Source organism: Dromiciops gliroides, chromosome 1, assembly GCF_019393635.1.
Source record: "Dromiciops gliroides isolate mDroGli1 chromosome 1, mDroGli1.pri, whole genome shotgun sequence".
Lineage (NCBI taxonomy): Eukaryota > Metazoa > Chordata > Mammalia > Microbiotheria > Microbiotheriidae > Dromiciops > Dromiciops gliroides.
Genome location: NC_057861.1, coordinates 147,768,854 through 147,790,126, shown reverse-complemented (window position 1 = coordinate 147,790,126; position 21,273 = coordinate 147,768,854). Strand labels below are relative to the sequence as shown.

The window sequence follows — 21,273 nt, the reverse complement described above, 5'->3', positions numbered from 1 at the left end:
AGCTTTATTGAAAGGTCACTTTTTTTTTTAATTTTTGTGGGGCAATGAGGGTTAAGTGACTTGCCCAGGATCACACAGCTAGTAAGTGTCAAGTGTCTGAGGTTGGATTTGAACTCAGGTCCTCCTGAATCCAGGGCTGGTGCTTTATCCACTGCGTCACCTAGCTGCCCCAAAAGGTCACTTTCTTAGTACCAGAACGTAATGGTACTTTGTTAGGTTACATCAGCTAACTTAAGTTTGCATTGATGAATTAGAAAGGAAATTCTTTAACAAATCAGGTGTTTAAGAGTAACTGAAGAGTACATCTGCAAAACACTTTACAAAATGAAGCATAAGACATATGAGACGTACTGTGGTTCTTTGGTTTATCTTTAAAGGGAAGTCCCCCCCCCCCCCCAACATGATGTCAAAAGGAAATTTGAACTAGTTATAGCTATTGTGGAAGTTAAGCTATATATTGCACTGATTAACTTTATCTTTCCCAATACCATATGTCAATTTAGAATCATTAACTTACATCTAACCTTAAGTGCTCCAACTACCACATAATTAGGCAATTAAATTGCTGCTTCCTTGAATCTGGATAGACAACTCACTTGTGTGTACAGGAGCATTATGACATTAGCATATCCCATATGTATTGCTTTTAAATACAAAGCTCCATACGAACAGTCCAGTTTCATACCAACAGTAATCCTCATTTAAAAGCTCTGTTGTGGGGCAGCTAGGTGGCGCAGTGGATAAAGCACTGGCCCTGGATTCAGAAGTACTTGAGTTCAAATCTGGCCTCAAACACTTGATACTTACTAGCTGTGTGACCCTGGGCAAGTCACTTAACCCTCATTGCCCTACCAAAAAAAAAGAAAGCTCTGTTTTTAGTGTTAGCATATATTGCAGAGCTGAGGTTTCATATTGGCAAACTATGAGTTGCTTAATACAGTAGAAATTAGTTTTTCCTAAGGGGCTAGATATTGAAATAAAAATCATTCTGTATAAAATTTAGTATATTATATCATTTTTTCCCTAGGATAATGTTGAAGATCACTTAAATTTAACATGTTTGTTTGTCTATGACTTTAATAAAATTTTATAATCAAATTTAAATGAAAAATATGCTGAACAAAAATAAATCTTTAGAATTATTAGATTACTTAGTTGTATAAAGCTTTAACTAGGTTGTTTATACTGCCTCAAAGACCAGTAACCCTGACTATACTAAAGTGGATCATACCATTTTCAGAAGTTGATCTGATGAGAACTTGCATCACAATTCAAATAACATCAATTAAAGTCAATCACACCTTGCCATCAATATTACCTATGATCAGTAACTGTCAGTTCACAGCATAGTCTCCCATCCTTATTTTACATTAGGGTTTCACATTTGAATTTTAGTTTTTATAAACATGCTTCAAAGAGGATCATAATTTAGTCCTGAACACACTTCCCACTGCAGCACACATAATCAATTTCCAACTATATAGCCTGCTTTCCCCTCACATCTGAAAACATCAATGCTAACCTAGTTGCTGTGTTTCGGGTTTCACAGCTTAAACCCATTCTAATGTTGGAGTCCACAGTTCTGATGTGAAATAAGCCTTCAAAAGAGTTGAACTTCTTCACCATAAGAATCCTAATTAAGACCCAATTTCAGGGATTGTTGGAAGATGAGCAATTTTGTAATAACTATGCTTCAGTTGACATGCAGTATGCCCAGACACAATCCACTTCAACTTCTGAACATTTGGTTTAGAACACTTGTTTGAAGAGTATTCAGTTAGGTTCTTTGCTACAAGTTCCTGCCAGAAGGTCAGATCTTTGTAATTTATCTTGGAATGTTTCTGAAGACATTCTACTCTTTCTGTCAATTCTGTAAATTTCTGTGCTTGAATCTCCAGTGCAGTTATAGATAATGCCAATACAGAAAGCTTTGCTTTAGAAAACAATTCTAGAGTACCTTAAGCTGAGCTTCCAGTCTTTCAAAACTCAGGTTCTTTCTCCTTTCAAATGGTAAGTTTTCATGAATGAGTGAATAATAGAGCTGTAGAAACTGAAAGGCAGTAGTAACTTTGACTTTCCATCACACCTCCAATACAATTTTTTCCATTCTCATCAGGTCAGAAACTGTGAATTTATATTGGCTTATTCAGATATGGGATATTTCTCTCATCTTCTGTCGATTTCACAGCCAGATAGAAGCAAAGTAATCCCACATTATCTAAGATGTTTGGGCTGTAACTTCATTTTGGATAGAAATCTGTCCAGTAAATTCATAGCTAGAGAAAAAGTCTCTGTGTCAAAACCAAAGAACTGAGTTAGGCTAAGAAGATCTTTCCCTTCAAAGTCCCTCAGTCTTACAGTCATTCAAAGGCCATTGTCATGAGCAGATTCAATTAGTCTCAAGCCACAGACCTTTGGCTGACATCTGGACTCCTGTTCCAACAGAACATTCAGCTGGTGCAGCAGTTTCTGAGCTTCAGTTGTTACTAGTGCCTCTATCATCTTGAGTTCCTCATGGTGGCTCTTCTTCCATAGCAAGCCATCCCCCCCCCCCCCGGGGGCCTGTCCTCTCCTCACCCTGAAAAATTAGTCCAAATGTCCTGGATGATGCAGGAACTAGATGCGGGAGAGGAGAGGGGCCTGGGGGGGCGGAGATGATGGAGGAAGTTTCTGGGGCAGTGGCTCCAGCGAGCTGAGAAATGACACCAGTCCCAGGTTATGGAGTGCTGAGGCCGATACTGATCTTCTTGATGTTCTCACCTGATATGCTTGTTTCCAGCTCTGGGTGTTTTTACTGATTCTTCCCTGAGCCTGGAATTTCTTCCCTCATTTTTCCCTTCTGACTTTCTTCAAGTCTCAGCTAAAGTTCTACCTTCTCCAAGGAGCCTTTCTTAGACCCTCTTAATCTTGGTGATTTCCTCCTGAGAATGTCCCCAATTTATCCTCTGTATAGCTTGAGTTGTATATAGTTGTTTGCTTATTGTCTTCCCATTAAAGGGGAGAGAGTTATTTCTTTATGCCCTTTCTGTGTATCCTCAGCACATAATACAATTCCTAGCACATAGTAGGCCCTTAATAAATGCTTGTTGACTTGACTATTGATAGTGTACATAATTCCCTCTGTTTAGCCCCTGAATTAGATTCACAATAGAATGATAATAAATGGGCTTCAGAGCATCTGAAGTCATAAATATTGCTACCTATTCTTAGGCAAGAAACCTTTTGTTTAGATTTTTATATTGTATAACACTTGTATTTTGATCATCTGGATTGTATATGGATTCATTTGCAAGTTTTACATTGTGAAACCTGTTCATATTGAAAGCATTACTGTTGTATTTTTTTTTTCATAAAATTTGAGTTCACAGGTGACCTAGTAACTAACATGGCATTATGTGTTTAGAATGATGCCATGAGAAAAAGTTGGCCCTTGCATTTGTCATTTCTTCATGTAGGTGTATACGTTTTTGTGTATGTATATATGTATGTGTGTGTATGTATATGTATGTGACACTTGCATTTCTCCATACGTGTATGTGTATTTATACATGTTCATATACTGCTTACCCATTCAAACAAAAACATAATGATTGATGTGTGTGTGTGTTCAGTTCTGACAGAATTTATGTTTTTTCACAGGACTTTGTCCATGCTAAACAACTGTTTGCTGCTTGTTTGGAGTTGGTGACAGAATTCTCCCCAAAGCTCCGTCAGGTAATGCTAAATGAGATGCTGCTCTTGGACATTCACACACATGAAGCTGGACCAGGGCAATCAGGGGAGCGTCCCCCTTCTGACCTCATCAGCAGGGTCCGTGGATATCTGGAAATGAGGCTTCCTGGTATGAACATTTTACATTTTAAAGCTAAGGAAATCCCTCTGATTAAAAATATTTAAAAATTTTAAAAAATATTTAAGATTTTATAAAATATTTATTAAAATACATAGATAACTATAACTATTATTTGCATAACAATGGTGGTAGCGAGAAGTTGATTATGATATGCCAGCTGTGATAGTATTATTTTCCTCCTGAGCGCACATGTTGAATTGAATACATCTACATACATAAACTGGCTACAAAAACTGTATGAATGATCAAATATTTTCTTTAATGGAGGAGTAGTATAGATTTTCAACCTCCCCTATCATCAAGAAAGAAATACATGAATACTTAGTTACTCAGGACTCTTTCCATGATGTCTCACTTTTGTGCCTCTTCTGTGCTTAGATTGCCTTTTCTGACCCCCAACAGCATCTCTTGAAACTATTCTCATTCTTCAAGACTCAACCCAAATGAAGTTCTCAATTTCTTCCCCCTTCCCCTCTACCCCCAACTATGTATAGAACTTTTATTATGCCTCTTGTACATTTATATGCTATTTTTTCTTATAATCAACCAGCATTTATTAAGTACCAGCTGTGTGCCAGATACCTGGGAAACATGCAGAGGCATAAACAAAATACTCCTTGTCTTAAAGGAACTACCTTCTCTTTGTGTTGGGAGGTGGGGGGAGGCAACACGTACATGAGCAGCTAGGTGGTGCAGTGGATAAAGCACTAGCCCTGGATTCAGGAGGACCTGAATTTAAATCTGGCCTCAGACACTTGACACTTGCTGTGTGACCCTGGGCAAGTCACTTACCCCTCATTGCCCCACAAAATAAATAAAGAAAGAAAGTTTATACAAGATTTTTAGAAATAAACACTGTGTATAAATATAAAGTATTTAAATATAGTAGTCCTTTGTCAAATTTCTTCAGCTAGATAATAAGTTCCATGAGCCTAGGAAACAAGGCTGTTGTTGGGTTTTTTTACCCTTTATCTGGAACTTTCATTTTTGTTCTTGTCTCTATAGGGCTCACCACAGTTTAATAAACACCTGTTGATCAATTTTCTCTGCATTTCTCGAAGTGTTTGAACAGAGTCGGAACTTAAATATTTGCATTGTTGCTGGTAGGGCTATATGCAGAGATAAGATCCTAGACTGGAACTAAAAACTGTAAATAAAAATGCTTATTCAAAATGAATGAATGAATGAATGAATGAATGTGGGTGAATGTGGTTAGATGGACCTTTTGAGGTTTTGAGAACTAAATTTAACAGTGTTGTTTTTGTCTCCATTGTAAGAAAGTCATTGGTGCTAGTGCCTTCTTGGTTGTGAATTATGAACTTCAGCAGTGTGTTAAGTATTCAGTAATTGTGGTGATAAGACAGGTTCTACATAAAAATTAACTATCTTTATAGTCACTGTTTTTGCTTTTTTAAAAAAGATGACTTTTAAAAATTGATCTTCTGTTTTTACTTCAAATGTATTTCTAGATGTATCCAGCTATATTTATTTTTCCTTCTTCCACTACCCTATGTTATAACAAAGGTTTTTAAAAGGATAAAAAATGGAATTCCACAAAATTAATCAACATTTCTGTGTCTGATGCAATATTTTCTTACCTTATCTCTCCATTTCTGTCATGAAGGGTTGGAAATGCATTTTCTAAATTGGAAGATTACTTTTTAGTAATCATTCCCTATGAAGGAAGGCATTGTGAAACAGTGAAAAGATCTGAATTTATTGTCAGGTGACTTGAGTTCAAATCCCCTTTCTGCCCTTTAACTTCATTTTGTTTTTCAGTTCTCAGCTTCTCTGGACTGCCCTGTCCTTATCTTTTTTTGGGGGGGCGGGGTTTGAGGCAATTGGGGTTAAGTGACTTGCCCAGGGTCACACAGCTAGTAAGTGTTAAGTGTCTGAGGCTGGATTTGAACTCAGGTCCTCCTGAATCCAGGGCCAGTGCTCTATCCACTGCACCGCCTAGCTGCCCCCCTTTCCTTATCTATTAAATAAGGAAGTTGGTTTTTAAGATTTCTTCCCACTCTAAATCCTTGGGTATTTGAGAATGAGTGATATTTATCAGATAGACCATAAACACATCATCCTATAGTCTCTTACCTTTCAGATAACCTAAAACTCCTTTTATGTATATCACTTGATTTTGAGGCTATTGTGAGATTTGTTGTTGTTGTTGTTTTATATAATCCTGAAATAATAATTCCTTATAAAGGTTATATACTCTTTGATGTCAGAGAAAAGGGGAGATAGCATTTTTTATCCAGATTATCACACAAAACAAGCAGATTATCACTAGACAGGATATAATCAATTTTAAGATGGCTTGATCCAGACAGTGACAAACAGGAACTCAGAACTGGTTACTCAACACAATAAAATGATAATCATTATGTCAACAACAATTGGAGGAAGTTCTTGAATGTAAGGGGAGGAGATATGCAGAAAATAGTCAATTTAAAATTTTTTTCTGTTTCTTCAGCTACAATGTTGAACTAGATTTTTTTTCCTTTGTTTTTTTTCCTTTTTTTTTTTTTGTTCGTTTGTTTGTGGGGCAGTGGGGTTAAGTGACTTGCCCAGTTTCACACAGCTAGTGTCAAGTGTCTGAGGCTGGATTTGAACTCAGGTCCTACTGAGTCCAAGGCCGGTGCCTTATCCACTGCACCACCTAGCTGCCCCTGCACTAGTTATTAAAACATTATTTGATTTTGCTTTCAGATATCCCTCTTCGACAAGTTGTGGCAGAGGAGTGTGTGGCCTTTTTGTTAAATTGGCGAGAAAATGAATACCTGACTCTTCAAGTTCCTGCCTTCCTACTTCAGAGTAACCCATATGTGAAGGTAATAGTGATATTAATGTGAAAGAATTATGGGAAAAGTGGTGCTACCACCTACTTTAGGTTTGTAATACTTTGGAAACTTTTTTTTAGCACTTTTTACTATTATGAAAACATTAAAAAGCATCATGGTTATTGAATATCATGAGAGATTTTGAGGAAGTGGCAGCAATGGGTATAGACAACTTTTTGTACTCTTAGACCTTGTTAGGAATCTTACATTTATGTTGGATTTGAGTAGTCAGGACTGAAAGATAAAAAGGATACATGGGCAAGGTAGAAAGTATGTCTGAAAGATTCTGTAGGAGACAGAAGCTACAGAATTGTGGCTCCTTTGAGGGCCTGGACCCTGCAGTTCTGAGAAGGTGAAAGTAAATAGACAAGGACTTTTTAAAGGAGTTGAGTTTGAATGGAAAAGATTATAAGTTCATCTTTGATGGAAAGAAGAGTCAGTAGTAAAGTAGACAGGGGTCTTGGTTTCAGTTTCTGGTTTTAACATGAAACATTGAGACTTTCTTTTGCCTCTACTATCCCCTGACTCTTCAAACCCAGGAGTAAAAGCATAGCGGGATGGTTTTGCAAGGATAGTTTCAGATGGCTGTAGTTATTAAGTATATGGAATAGGAAGCAGGAGTACAAAAGTTATTTCTTTCCATATTTTGTGATATTCAATTTTTTAAAAATAATTTTACACAATCAGAGTAGCCATAAGTTTAGCTACTCCCTAATTATTATTTTTCTAAACTGAGCACATCTGATTGCTGTGTGCAGAAAATTGGTTTGAGCTAAAGGGCTTCAGCATCCCTGATTCAGACCAAATTATATTAACTACCTGTATTACCCTCTTGTCAGAAAGGACTTTCTTAGGATCTGGGTGATAGAAGTTCCTAGAACAATTTGGATATCTTTAATTCTCATTCCTTTGCCATATATTAGGTCTTTCGGGATTTTCTACTCATAGAGTACTTTGTAAGTAGTAAAGAATTATAGAATTGTAAAGTATTATTTCTGACCAATACCCATGATTTATATTTCTTGCTAGCATAGAATTGCTGAAAAATCATGATTCCAACTTCACCCACAACCTTAGAGATGCAGAGCAATCTGTGGTCCAGTTTTAATATCACAACATGAAATAAACTTTGGACCTTAAGCATGTGTGTCATCTGTATTTATTCAGATATACTCTGAAGAGAGAAGTATGACAAAATGACACTGTTCTTCTTTGTCTACATGGGTTTTTTTTGTTTGTTTTTCATGTTATAGCTGGGACAGCTTTTGGCAGCTACATGCAAAGAACTCCCAGGCCCTAAAGAAAGTACTCGGACTGCTAAAGATCTTTGGGAAGTGGTTGTTCAGATCTGTAGTATATCCAGTCAGCATAAACGAGGCAATGATGGAAGAATTAGTTTAATAAAGCAAAGAGAATCTACATTGGGTATTATGTACAGGTAAGTATCTGTCGATTGTGTTCTTTAAATGTGCGTGCTAGAATCATTATTTCCAAAACCTACCACATAAAAAATACCCATCCTTAAGAACATCATGGTCATTACTTCTGTGTAAAATAAAACATAGGAAGATGTTGATCTTGGGTGATCATCCTAGGTGCAATGTGCAACTTATGTTGGTGCTGATCATTTTAGGATGTTAAATACTAACTACTAAAAATAATCTAGCAAGGGGCAGCTTGGTGGTGCAGTGAATAAGGCACCGGCTGTGGATTCAGGAGGACCTGAGTTCAAATCTGGCCTCAGACACTTGACACTTACTAACTGTGTGACCCTGGGCAAGTCACTTAACCTTCATTTGCCCCACCAAAGAAAAAAAAACTAGCAAAGTTCAAAATGAAGAATACTGCAAGTTACTCAGTACTGAGGATTTTCAAGGAAATAATATATTAACAATTAATGCTTTTATCTGTGTAGAATTAGAAAATTGGGATTTGTCAGAAACCTTAATATTCTGCTTTATAAACAAGCTTTGTTTAAAAAAAAAAGGTCCATGATTTGATCTGAATTTCTGATATTGAATAACATGTTCAAAACTCTTTGTTGTATAGGAGTGAGCTGCTTTCTTTTATCAAAAAGCTCCGGGTAAGTTTGACAAGAAAATTGACCATATTGCTGATGTTATTTTAAGGCAAAATTAAACCAAAATGTTTTTCCAGGTTCTAAACATAGAGATGATTTTCAGAGAACTCTGGTATCAGTTTTGAATTTCTTTTTATAATTTCAAATCATCAAGCTTTAAAGGTAGTGTGATCTAAATGGATACTGTTAAATCTGATTTCATCTTAGTAACAATACTAAATATTTTATAACTGGAGAATAATAATCCATGAGGAAAGGATTTGTAAATGAACTCTGTTTTCTCTCCTAGTTAAAAAAAAATTTATTATTACTATTATTTTTCAAGTAATGTTTATTTTTATTAATCTTTCTCTCCTGCTACTTCTCCTGCCTCCTTGGAGCAAATTTAATTTTTAAAAAAGGACATAGATATATAATAAGGCAAAACAAAATCCCACATTAGCCATATCCAAAAGTGTCTTTCTTTGTGAAGTATAAATTTATCATCTCTATCAGGAGGTAAAGGGTCTTTCATTGTCATTCTTTTGTTCTTGTGGTTTATTATGGCATTGATCAGAGTCTTTCTGATCAGTCTTTCAAAGTTGTTACTGTGTAAATTGTTCCAATTCAACTCTCTTCAGCCTGTGACAGTTTTCTCTGAAATTGTCCATTTCATTATTTCTTATGTCACAATTATGTTTCATTATATTCATTTACCATAATTTGTTTAGCCATTCCCAATAAGAGGATAGTCCCTTAGTTTCCAATTTGGGGGTACCACAAAAAAACTGTCAAATATTTTTGTACATACAGATCATTTTCTTTTTTCTGTAATTTCGTTGGGGCACAGGCCTAATACTGGTATCCTTGGTTAAAAAGGTAAACACAGAGGGCAGCTAGTTGGTGCAGTGGATAAAGTACCGGCCCTGGATTTAGGAGGACCTGAGTTCAAATCTGGGCTCAGATACTTGACCCTTACTAGCTGTGTGACCCTGGGCAAATCACTTAACCCTCATTGCCCTGCACTCCCCCCCCCAAAAAAAAAGGTAAAACACACCCAAAAACAAAAAACAAAATGAAAAGGTAAGCACAGTTTGATAACTTTATGAGCATAGTTTCAAAAGGCTTTCTGGGTTAGATCAATTCACAGCTACACCAGCTGTACATTAGTAGTGTACCTGTTTTCCTATAACCTCTCCAACATTGCTTTATTTTCCTCTTTTATCATCTTTGCCAGCCTGATAGTTGTAAGGTAGAACCACAAAGTTGCTTTAATTTGTATTTTTCTAATTATTAGTGATTTAAAACATTTTTCATAGGATTGTTAATCGCTTTCTTTTCTTAATTTTGAAAACTTCCTGTTATATATCCTTTGACCCTTTATCTTTTGGGAAATGCCTCTTAAAGACTATTAATTGCATAAAGATTTTTTTTCTCCAATTGTTTAGTATAATTGTCACATGCAATGTACTCACTCTTTTGACAATCCCTACTATTCCTTTTTAAAGGATCAGCAAAACCTTGGAGACTAGGCCGATTAGCTTGATAAGAAGTCACTTTGTAAGCTGAGTGGAGAACCCAGTCACTGAGGGAAGCTCAGGCCAAAGAGAGCTTGGTACACCTAGATAATGGAACTTTGACAGCTGATTGCCTCTCATCCTCTAAAAGAAAATAAACAAGTTACTGTTAAGTGTCATATCAAATTAAGTAAATTAGGTTAAAGATCTTGTTCTTACCTTTGGTAAGAGTCAAATCCTGTTAGACAAGTGTTCAAACCCTAGCAAGAAGAGATAGGAAGATGGTCTAGCAGTTCCAGATTTCAAACTGCGTTACAGAGCGGCAGTCATGAAAACAATCTGATACTGGCTAAGAAATAGAATGGTAGGGGCAGCTAGGTGGCACAGTGGTTAAAGCACTTGCCCTAGATTCAGGAGGACCTGAGTTCAAATCCAGCCTCAGACACTTGACACTAACTAGCTGTGTGATCCTGGGCAAGTAACTTAACCCTCTTTGCCCCGCAAAAAGAAAAGAGATAGAATGGTTGGTCAGTGGAATAGATTAAGTACATCATACACAGTAATAAAAGACTATAGTAATCTAGTGTTTGATAAACCTAAAGGTCTAAGCTTTTTAAGGAATTCAACATTTGATAAAAAAATTCCTGAGAAAACTGGAAAGCAGTGTAGCAGAAACTTGGCATAGACCAACATCTCAAACCATATACTGAGATATGGTCAAAATGGATAAATGGTTTAGACATAAAGGATGATATAATAAATAAATTAAGGGAGTGTGGAAAAATGTACCTGTCATATCTTTTGTTAAGGGAAGAGTTTATAGCATAACAAGAAAGAAGGGATTATGGAACGCAAAATAAATAATTTTGATTACATGAAATTACAAAGCTTTTGCACAAACAAAACTGATCCAGCCAAAATGAGGAAAACAGGAAACTGGGAAAGCATTTTTTACATCAGCTTTCTCTGATAAATGACCTCATTTCTCAAATAGAGAAATGAAAACAAATTTATAAAAATAAGAACCATTTCCCGAATTGATGAGTGGCATATGAATGGGCAATTTTCAGAAGACAAAAATCAAGGCTCAGTAGTCACATAAAAAAATACGCTAAATCACTACTAATTAGAGAAGTACAAATTAAAACTACTCAGATATCATCTCATACATATCAGATATGCTGGAGGGTGTGTGGGAAAATTGAGAAACTAATGTACTGTTGGAGTTGTAAACTATTCCAACCATTCTGGAGAACAATTTGGAACTATTCCCTCTGGGGTATCAAACTATGCATACTCTTTGACCCAGAAATACCACTACAAGGTGAGTATCCTAAAGAGATCAAAGAAAAGGGGAAAATACCCATATTATTGTGATGGAATACTCTTGTGGTATAAGAAATGATAAGCACAGGGCATCTAGGTAGCATAGTGGATAAAAAGCACTGGCCCTGGATTCAGGAAGACCTGAGTTCCAGTCTGGCCTCAGACACTTTTGACACTTACTAGCTGTGTGACCCTGTGCAATTCACTTAACCCCCATTGTCCCCCCCCAAAAAAATACATATACATATAGACACAACTTAAAGTATATATATATATATATATATATATATATATATATACTTAAAAGAATGAAGGACAAACAAGAACAAATTCCATATTAGTCATGTTGTGAAAGAAGAATCAGAACAAAAGGGAAAAACCACAAGGAAGAAAAAACAAGTGAAAAATCTATGCTCTAATCTGCATTCAGACTTCATAGTTCTTTTCCTAGATATGATAGCATTTTCCTTCATGAGTCTTTTAGAATTGTCTTGGATCATTGTATTGCTGAGAAAAGCTAACTCTATCATAATTGATCGTTGCATGTTGCTGTTACTGTGTACAGTGTTCTGGTTCTGCTCACTTCACTCAGCATCAGTTCATGTCATTCTTTCCAGGTTTTTCTGAAATCTTCCTGCTCATTTCTTACAACACAATAGTATTCCATTACATTCATATGCTACAACTTGTTCGACCATTCCCCCAATTGATGGGCATCCCCACAATTTCCAATTCTTTGCCACCACAAAAAGAGCTGCTATAAATATTTTTATGCATGTTGATCATTTTCCCTTTTTTATGATCTCTTTCGGATACAGACCTAGTAGTGGTATTGCTTAATCAAAGGGTATTCAGTTTTATAGCCCTTTGGGTATAGTGGAAATCAAAATTTAAAAAAAATGATTGCTTACATTTTTTTACATGTAATTGGGAAAATTTTAATGGAATAAATAAAAATAATTTGAAAGAATAAATGCTTGTTGGGAAGGGAAAGTGGTTGTTCTAAGGGTAGAGGTAAATTAGAATATATCCTTTTTGTAATTTCTTTTTTCTTTTTGGCTTTCATAGGAACCATTGGTTTTGACTACAATATTATCTCTGTTTGTGAAACTTCATAATGTTCGGGTTAGTATTTATATCATAATTTATCCTTGTTAAAAACTTTGATAAAAACTTATTACTAATACATTAATATATTTTTAGGAGAATTTTGTGAATGAGATTACAGCTGAGCACATTTCTATTTGGCCTTCTTCCATTCCCAAGTAAGAAACCTCAAATTTTTGCATACTTATGAAATTATTAACATACTCAGTAACAGAACTAGTAAAATAACAAAACATTGGTTTACCAAAGTGTGGGACAGTCTTAAAACTATCTAAAATAATTATTTATCCTTTTCTGGTCAGCTGGATGTTTGTCATATTGAGAGAGTTTTTTCTGAAAAGTTCTCTTAATCCAAATTATGAGTTAATAAATGAGAATTAGGATAAATTAACACTTAGTGACTAAACTACATATCCTCCCTCAAGAATCAGTGATTTTATTATTTAGCTTATATCCCCTCTACCAATGAAGGTTGCAGTCCTGTGTGCCATAATCAATCATCTTCATTAGTTGGTTTGTCTAACCTTTTGGTAATGAGCCTTTCCAAATTTAACTAGTTTGGCCCTCGAGTGACAAATGCACAGAATGTTATTGGTCTCATATTCTGTCTTTTCAGCTTGCTAAGAACTATCCTAGCTTGTGTTTTGTTTGCACAGCCTTGGAGATTCCAGGGGTCACTGCCATAGCTTCATGAAGTTACAGAGCTGAAATTCAGTGGAGAAATGTGCTGAGATGAGTTGTAAAGCATTTATTTAAATATGAATTACCACCAAGTTCAAGGAGTCAGGTTCCTGTGATTACCACTAAAAATCTCTACCTACTCTGAGGGCATATTGTAGTCACACATTTTAGGTAAATAAAGCCTTGCTCTTTCGAAGCTTGAGATACTGAAACTTGCATCAATCAAGTATTTATTTAGTACCTACTATGTGCCAGGTACTGTGCTCTGTAGTAGGGATACAAAGGCAAAACTGTCCTCAAGAATCACTTGCAAAACTGATCATTCTTAATCATTTTAATTTGGTCAAACTGAAGCAGAAATTTAGATGAAGCATTTTCATTCATTAGATTCAGATTTTTTTTGTTGTTGTTGAGGCTTATTTAGTGCTTTATAATATAATTGTTGGGGGTGGAGCTAGGTGACGCAGTGGATAAAGCACTGGCCTTGGATTCAGGAATACCTGAGTTCAAATCCAGCCTCAGACACTTGACACTTAACTAGCTGTGTGACTCCGGGCAAGTCACTTAACCTTCATTGCCCTGCAAAAAAACCAAAACCAAACAAAAAAACCAATATAATTGTTGACTAGTGTATTTTACCTTCAGTTTGATGGCATCTTAGGGGGAAGAAACTATACCTGATAATTTAGTGCAGTGTGAGAAGCTTTTTTATCTCAAATTCTCAACAAGTTATTCTGATCCTAGATCATTATTTCTGTATTTTTTGAGGATAACTATCATTTATCTTTTTTTGTGTATATTTTATGAATGCTTGCTATTTGGAATAGACTTATTTCTTATTTTTCTAGCCTTCAATCAGTGGACTTTGAAGCTGTGGCTGTTACTGTGAAAGAGTTGGTTCGTTATGCACTTACTATAAACTCAAACAATCATTCCTGGTTAACTATTCAGGCAGATATTTATTTTGGTAAGTGGTGTTTACTTATTATAGGTGTTTGGTTTTTTTAGTTGAGATTAAGTCCATATTTTATTAAAATACTTTTTTATAGACTAAGAAACCTAAGTTCTTTATAATTGTGACTTTTCCCCTAAAATAAATGTAAAAAGGGATTGACTTAATGTTACATAATTTTTTCCATATGGAACTTTTGGTTTGGATGGTTCTAATTTGATAGCAACAGTTTTTTTTATTTTTAATTGGTTTCAGACCTCTTGGAAAAATAAGACAAAGTGTCTTAGATAATGAATTCCAAATAGTAAATTGTTATTATTAAATGGATTAAACTCAGTGTTAGAGTTGCTTAATTATTTATGCCCTTAGAAATTATTAGGACTCTGAATTACTCTTTTTCTTGATTTTTTTATCTTGACTAGGAAATGCCTAGTATTTCCATTACTGTATAGAACTAATAAGATTTTTCATCTTAATTATTTTGGAACCCTATTTATCTGTTTTACCCCCACATTTTCTATGGCCCCAAAACACATTCAAAACAAATATTAAATTTTGAAAGTTGCTTTGGGTGAGGAACTTTGAAAAAAAAACCTTCTTAAAATAAACATAAATTCCCTGATAATTAATTGCTTGATAAGAGACATGAACTGGAATTTTTCCAGATTCATTTTTCTCCAATTAAGGGGCGAAGAAGCTGTCAATTGGTCCCCCTGGCAGATGGTAAAATAAAAATCAATATCAGGTTTTTTCCCCCAACATATATATGATTTGATTTGCTCCTACTTTTGCTGTTTGATGCTTTAGTGTAACATGTTTCCTAGTTTTCAGTTCTAATTACCTTATACATAAGTATCATACATTTTTCCAGTTATGTTGTCTCTAATGTGCTCCATAGACTTTTGAGATTATGATTCTTTCTGTTTTCTACGTTAGCCACAAACCAGTATTCAGCAGCTCTTCACTATTACCTTCAAGCTGGAGCTGTGTGTTCTGATTTCTTTAATAAAGCTGTGCCACCAGATGTTTACACAGACCAGGTAATTAGTTCTTTATTATCATGTTAATTACCAGCTAAGTGGCACTTGAAAAATAAAAGGTGGAAAAAGATTATAAAAACTATTGGCTTGTTAATGAAGAGAATTCTTGAGTTTGTGGGAAGGGAGGAAGTAAGCATTTATAAAGTGCCTACTATGTGCCAGGCATTGGGCACCAATATTAGTTTGTTTGGTCCTTTCAATAACCCTGGAAGGCAGGTGCTGTCATTATCTTCATTTTAGAGTTGAGGAAACCAGGGCAAACAGATGAAGTGACTTGCCCAGGGCCACACAGATATTAAGTGTTTGAGGCCAGATCTGAACTCAGGACTTTCTGACTCCAAGCTAAGTACTCTATCCAAGGTGCCACTAGCTGCCTCTAATCCAACCCATAACTGAATAAGAACCCCTTCAACAATATTCTCGAGGGCAGCTAGGTGGCGCAGTAGATAAAGCATAGGCCCTGGATTCAGGAGGACCTGAGTTCAAATCCAGCCTCAGACACTTGGTACTTACTAGCTGTGTGACCCTGGGCAAGTCATTGCCCTGCAAAAAACCCCCACAATATTCTCAACAAGTGCTCAACCAGACATTGCTTAAAGTTCTCTAGCGAGGGAGAACCAACTATTTCTGCCAGCAACCCATTCTAATTGGAGTAGTGCACCACCCTCTTGAACCAAATAAAATCTCAAGCACATCTGTCTTTTCTTTTTGAATCCATGACTTGACTTCATCAAAGGTATCTATGTGCTTTCATTATCTCCTTTCTTACCTTGTGTATCAGCCCCCTAATAACCATTTTATTCTGCCCTAAGCTGTCAAAAGATTTTCTTGGCAGAGACAACAGAAGCAATGTTGCTCTGCCTCTGTTCTGTTTCCTCTTAGGATTATCCCTTCCCCCACTCAGCAGTACTCTCTCACCCACCAAGGAGCCTCGTATTCACCCTAGTAGAGCAAAAATAAAGGGAAAACCCTATCCTGAACGTTTTCAACATTCTAAAGCATCTCGAGCACCTCTGAATGTATCCTTACAGGTCCATGTTGCACTTTTGAATTCATGCTTCCTGGCTTTCTAGTTTTTGCACATGTTTTTAGTTTTAATGCAGGTTGGTAAATTTCTGTATCCACGTTTGTCTCCTTAGACAACTATTCTTGTTTTCCTTGTGATATTGTTCCTCTCTGTATCCTTGGCTGACTGCCCTAGTAGAATTTTAGGCTTTGGGATGATAGCTGTCCTTTCTCTGAACCCTTTGAGATTTGTTCTCCCCACATCTAGGCTGCAGATAGAACTTTCCAGCTTTCTTTCCTTTCCTTCTTTATCACAGTTATAGATAGAATGGAAGGGTCCCTTCTCCCAATGCCCAGATTCTCTTTGCCCCTCAGCAGAGTAGTGCTTCCTTGTTTAGAATCTGATCTAGACTTGATTTTTACCATGTTGGTTCTTTCAACTTTTGGAAGACAAAATTAAGCCTACTTAAGAAAGTATTCATTGCTCTGCTTGTTGGAGAGAGAGCAGGGATTCAGAGAATTAAAATCCTTCCATCTCTCCCACCCCTCCCTTTCTCTGTTCCTCCCCACATCACCATTGTAGCATGCCTTTGTGCCAGACTTGTGATTTGTTTTCTAAACTCCTTATCCTTTTCCTCTCCAAGTGATTGTAGTATATTATAATAATATGGTTAACATTTCTGTTTCTGTGGCTCTTGACAGATATGCTATTTACTGTGTTTTTCTTTGGCACTCTGTAAATTTCTTCATTTTCTTATTCTTCATAACAGTAATAATAATAGTTTCCATTTGGTAACCTGTTCATAAATTTCTTCTGACAACAATAATAATAATAATAACAACAACAACTAACATTTATATAACACTTACTATGTGCCAGCACTGTGATAAGTGATTTATAAATTTGATCCCCAAGAGCCCTGGGAAGTGAGTGCTATTAGTATGCTCATTTTACAGATGAGGAAACAGGCTCATAGAGGTTAAAGGAATTACACAGCTAGTAGATGTCTGCGACTGGATTTGGACTTAAGTGTTCTAGATTCCAGACCCAGTGCTTTATCCACTGAGCCACCTGTCTCCTAATATACATATACATGAGTTTATCTTTGTAATGTACATTGCTACTCTTCTTCCCACCCTAAGCTTTTGAATAAAGTTATACCCTTCCTTATTGGTATTCTAGTTATGGATCTCAATGGCATATCAAAATTTGAACATACATCATCCATTTTGTTTCCTTGCTATTTTTTCTTTTTTAAAGTAATCATAATTATTTTTCTCTACAGGTTATAAAACGAATGATAAAATGTTGCTCCTCTCTGAATTGCCATACACAGGTCAGTATATGATTGTTGTTAGAATAGTATATATTTATTGCATGTTAAAATGTAAGACAGTAAGCTGTCTTGGGATTAGGTTTTGTTTATCAAAATAGTTAGCTTAAAGTGTTGCTTTTTCTGTGACTAGAGTTTGTTGTTCTTAAATGTTTTGGGGACTTTGTAGAATTTCAATAAAAATAAATTTTACAGGTTAGAAAAAACATAAAAATTAGAGCTGAAATGACAAATTGGAATAGATCTGTTTGATAATTGAAGAACTCTAATTTAGCATTGAGATCCCTAACTAATCCTCTGCATGTTGAAATCCCTTCCATTCTTCAAAGCCCAGCTCTTCTGTGAAACCTGCTCTGGTCACCTCCCAGCTAAACATGATCTATCCCTTAAATTTCTCTACATTGCTTTTGTGAACTTATCACATTCTAGTTTGTATTATAAGTTATATCCCCTTCTTATCTCCTCTACTAAAGGCTCTTTAAAGGCAGGAGCAGTTGTTTTATTTGTCTTTGTAACCTTACCACCTGACACATTTCCTTCTAATATATGCTTTATGAATATTTTGAAATAAGGTTGATCTTGCCCTGTTAAGCATTTCAGTTGGGGCTTATGATATTTGCTCATTTCCTTAGTAGCTCTTAACTGCATTAAGACTTTTGTTAGGACACCTTAATGTTCTGAGATGTTCTCACCAAAATTGGAGAATACTAAAACTTGACTTTATAATAATAATAATAATAATAATAATATAACTATATATGTGTTTATATATGTATGTATGTATAATATAAAATTTATATGCTTCTTTAACTTTTGCAAACAACTTTACAAATATTATCATGTTTTATTTTTACAACAACACTAGGAGGTGGGTGCTATAATTAAGCCCATTTTAGAAATGAGGAAACTGAGGTAGACATGGGTAAGTGACATGGTCAAATAGCCTTAGTGTCAGAAGCTGTATTGGAACTCATGACTTCCTTACTCCAGGTCCAGTGCTTTATCCACTGTGCCACCTAGCTGCTGCTATGGGCATTGGGTTGGGGGATGGTGGGGTGGTAAGAATGCTTTGTTATTTTAGGATAAATTAGTTTGATGGAGCTTAGGCAGAAATTTCTGTTATAGTCAATGAACTTTTTATGTCAAATACCTAAGTAAGTTGTCTTTTAAAGGAAGAAACTATACAAATATGTCTAGAAAAAGAACACAGGCTAAACATCATAGGTTATATATCAGCTAGTTTTGGAGTCATAGAGTACCTATATTTCAATCAATTCAGCATCTAGTGACATCGTGGTTATTCAGTTAAAGAAGTTTTCAAAGCCTGCTCAAACAAGTATTTCCTGAAAGAGTATAAACTCACTGTAACCTGAGAAATATAGGAATGAATAAGGATTATAAATTATTGATGCTGAATAAAGGACTCTTTTTTTTAAAAGAATTTTTCTCTTTGTAGGTAGCAATTTTATGTCAGTTCCTTAGAGAAGTTGATTATAAAACAGCATTTAAGTCACTCCAGGAACAAAACAGGTAGGTATTCTAAAAATAAAATGAATTAAAATTTGTTTACTTAATAATTAAAGTAATTTAAAATCTTTTTTTTTTCTTTTAGTTATGATGCCATGGACTCCTATTATGATTACATATGGGATGTAACCATTTTGGAATACTTGACATGTATCCTTTTATCATAAACATTTATTGAAACAGTTTATTTTTGTGAAGAAAGCATTTAAAGCCACCATATGCTTTCCAGAAAAAAAATAAATGAGAATTGAATTCAGATTTTCCTCTTTTTTAATGTTCATTTTTTTTTACTTCCAAATTCTCTCCCTCCTTCTATCCCCTCCCTCACCCATTGAGAAGGCAAGAAATATGATTCCCAATATAAATCTGTGAAGTCATGCAAAATGTATTTGAGAATTTCTTAATACATTTTCTTTATGGACTTAATTTGATAATGTTTAAGACTTCATTATTCTTAACTAATCTGTTTAGATCTACATCATAAAAGAGGAGAAACAGATAAAAGACAAATTGTGGTAAGCTTGTTTCTTTTATCAGTGATATACTTTTCAGTCCATAGTATTGAAATCAAGTATATCTTGGTTCAAGTGCTACCATTTTATGTGACAAGTATCAACAGAATTTTTTTTTAAACATTTAATCTTTTAACAAAAAAAAAACTCCACACAGTTTTGTTTAAATGATTCCTTTTCTTTATATGTAAAGCTGTTATTTTAGTGGGATATTATTAGATTTGTTTATTTCCATATATATTGTGATATTCTTCCTGTAAATGAAAGCAGAGCAATAATAACAATAATAGACATTAATATAGCACTTTACTTGGCAAATCACTTTTCATATATTTTGTTTGAAGCCTCAAAACACCTTTGTAAAGGGGTATTATCTCCATAGAGATAAAGAAATCAGGGTTCAGGTTGTAACTTTCCCATGGTCACAGAACTCGCAAATGTCGGAGACAAGATTCAAATACAATTCTTATCTCATTATACCACATTAAGCAATTGTACCAAAGGAAAACTATGACTTAAGAATTCTTCTCAAACAGGCAAATGAATAGTAAATGGGTTTCAGTTTACATCCTAAGGGAGAGCAATAAATATCATTTCATGAGAGGCTTGGACATCTTACCTTTCTATTGCTTATGATGAGTATAACCAGACTATCATAGAACTAATGACTGGTTATACACTAAACTATATTACAGAGGCTAAATTTATAGAGAAATCCTGTGAAGAATCTGGAAAAAATTTTCCAGTGTTTTTGGCATAGAACTGGATGTTTGTATGCTGCAGGGCAATAGTGAGCACAAATTAGAATAGGGGAAACTATGTTGGGAAATATGGGTAAGAACAAGAGAGGCTGTTAGAGTTCTCAGAAGCATCCATAGATGAATTCTGTATTTCACAGAGAGTCATGGGGAAGTAAACATGGAGATCCATCAATGTTTTTTTTTTTTTTAGACTGTTACTGGGCTGGAGGGGCAGCTAGCTGGTGCAGTGGATAGAGCACCAGCCCTGGAGTCAGGACTACCTGAGTTCAAATCCAGCCTCAGACATTTAACACTTACTAGCTGTGTGACCCTAGGCAAGTCACTTAACCCTAATTGCCTCACCCCCCCCCCCAAAAAAAAAGAATGTTACTGGGTTGGTTTGTGGTTTTTTTATAGGGCAATGAGGATTAAGTGACTTGCCCAGGGTCACACAGCTAGTGTCAAGTGTCTGAGGCTGGATTTGAACTCAGGTACTCCTGAATCCAGGGACAGTGCTTTATCCACTGGGCCACCTAGCTGCCCCCCATCAATGTTTTTTAAAACTGAAGTTGGGGGCAGCTAGATGGCTCAGTGGATAGAGCACCGGCCCTGGATTCAGGAGGACCTGAGTTCAAATTCTACTTCAGACACTTAACACTTAGTAGCTGTGTGACCCTGGGCAAAACACTTAACCCCAATTGCCTCACCAAAAAAAACCCCCAAAAAACAAAAAACTGAAGTTGACTGGGTCTTAGAACATGAAAGAATACAAGTGGAATT

The 21,273-nt window shown here is 35.6% G+C and overlaps 1 protein-coding gene and 1 pseudogene across 2 annotated transcripts in view; one reads left to right on the top strand and one right to left on the bottom strand.

Moving 5' to 3' along the window:
- The window catches only part of INTS8 (integrator complex subunit 8), a 74,621-nt gene that overhangs the window by 40,709 nt on the left and 12,639 nt on the right, over positions 1-21,273 (top strand). For both annotated transcript variants that reach the window (XM_043978055.1, XM_043978047.1), the window contains exons 15-26: positions 3,640-3,841; positions 6,563-6,684; positions 7,947-8,131; positions 8,743-8,776; positions 12,664-12,720; positions 12,799-12,860; positions 14,232-14,350; positions 15,272-15,375; positions 17,667-17,717; positions 19,171-19,244; positions 19,327-19,391; positions 19,713-19,756. In XM_043978055.1, the coding sequence (XP_043833990.1) occupies positions 3,640-3,841; positions 6,563-6,684; positions 7,947-8,131; positions 8,743-8,776; positions 12,664-12,720; positions 12,799-12,860; positions 14,232-14,350; positions 15,272-15,375; positions 17,667-17,717; positions 19,171-19,244; positions 19,327-19,391; positions 19,713-19,756 (1,119 nt within the window). The remainder of the gene's footprint in view (positions 1-3,639; positions 3,842-6,562; positions 6,685-7,946; positions 8,132-8,742; positions 8,777-12,663; positions 12,721-12,798; positions 12,861-14,231; positions 14,351-15,271; positions 15,376-17,666; positions 17,718-19,170; positions 19,245-19,326; positions 19,392-19,712; positions 19,757-21,273) is intronic.
- On the bottom strand, positions 1,638-2,502 carry LOC122736083 (annotated as a pseudogene).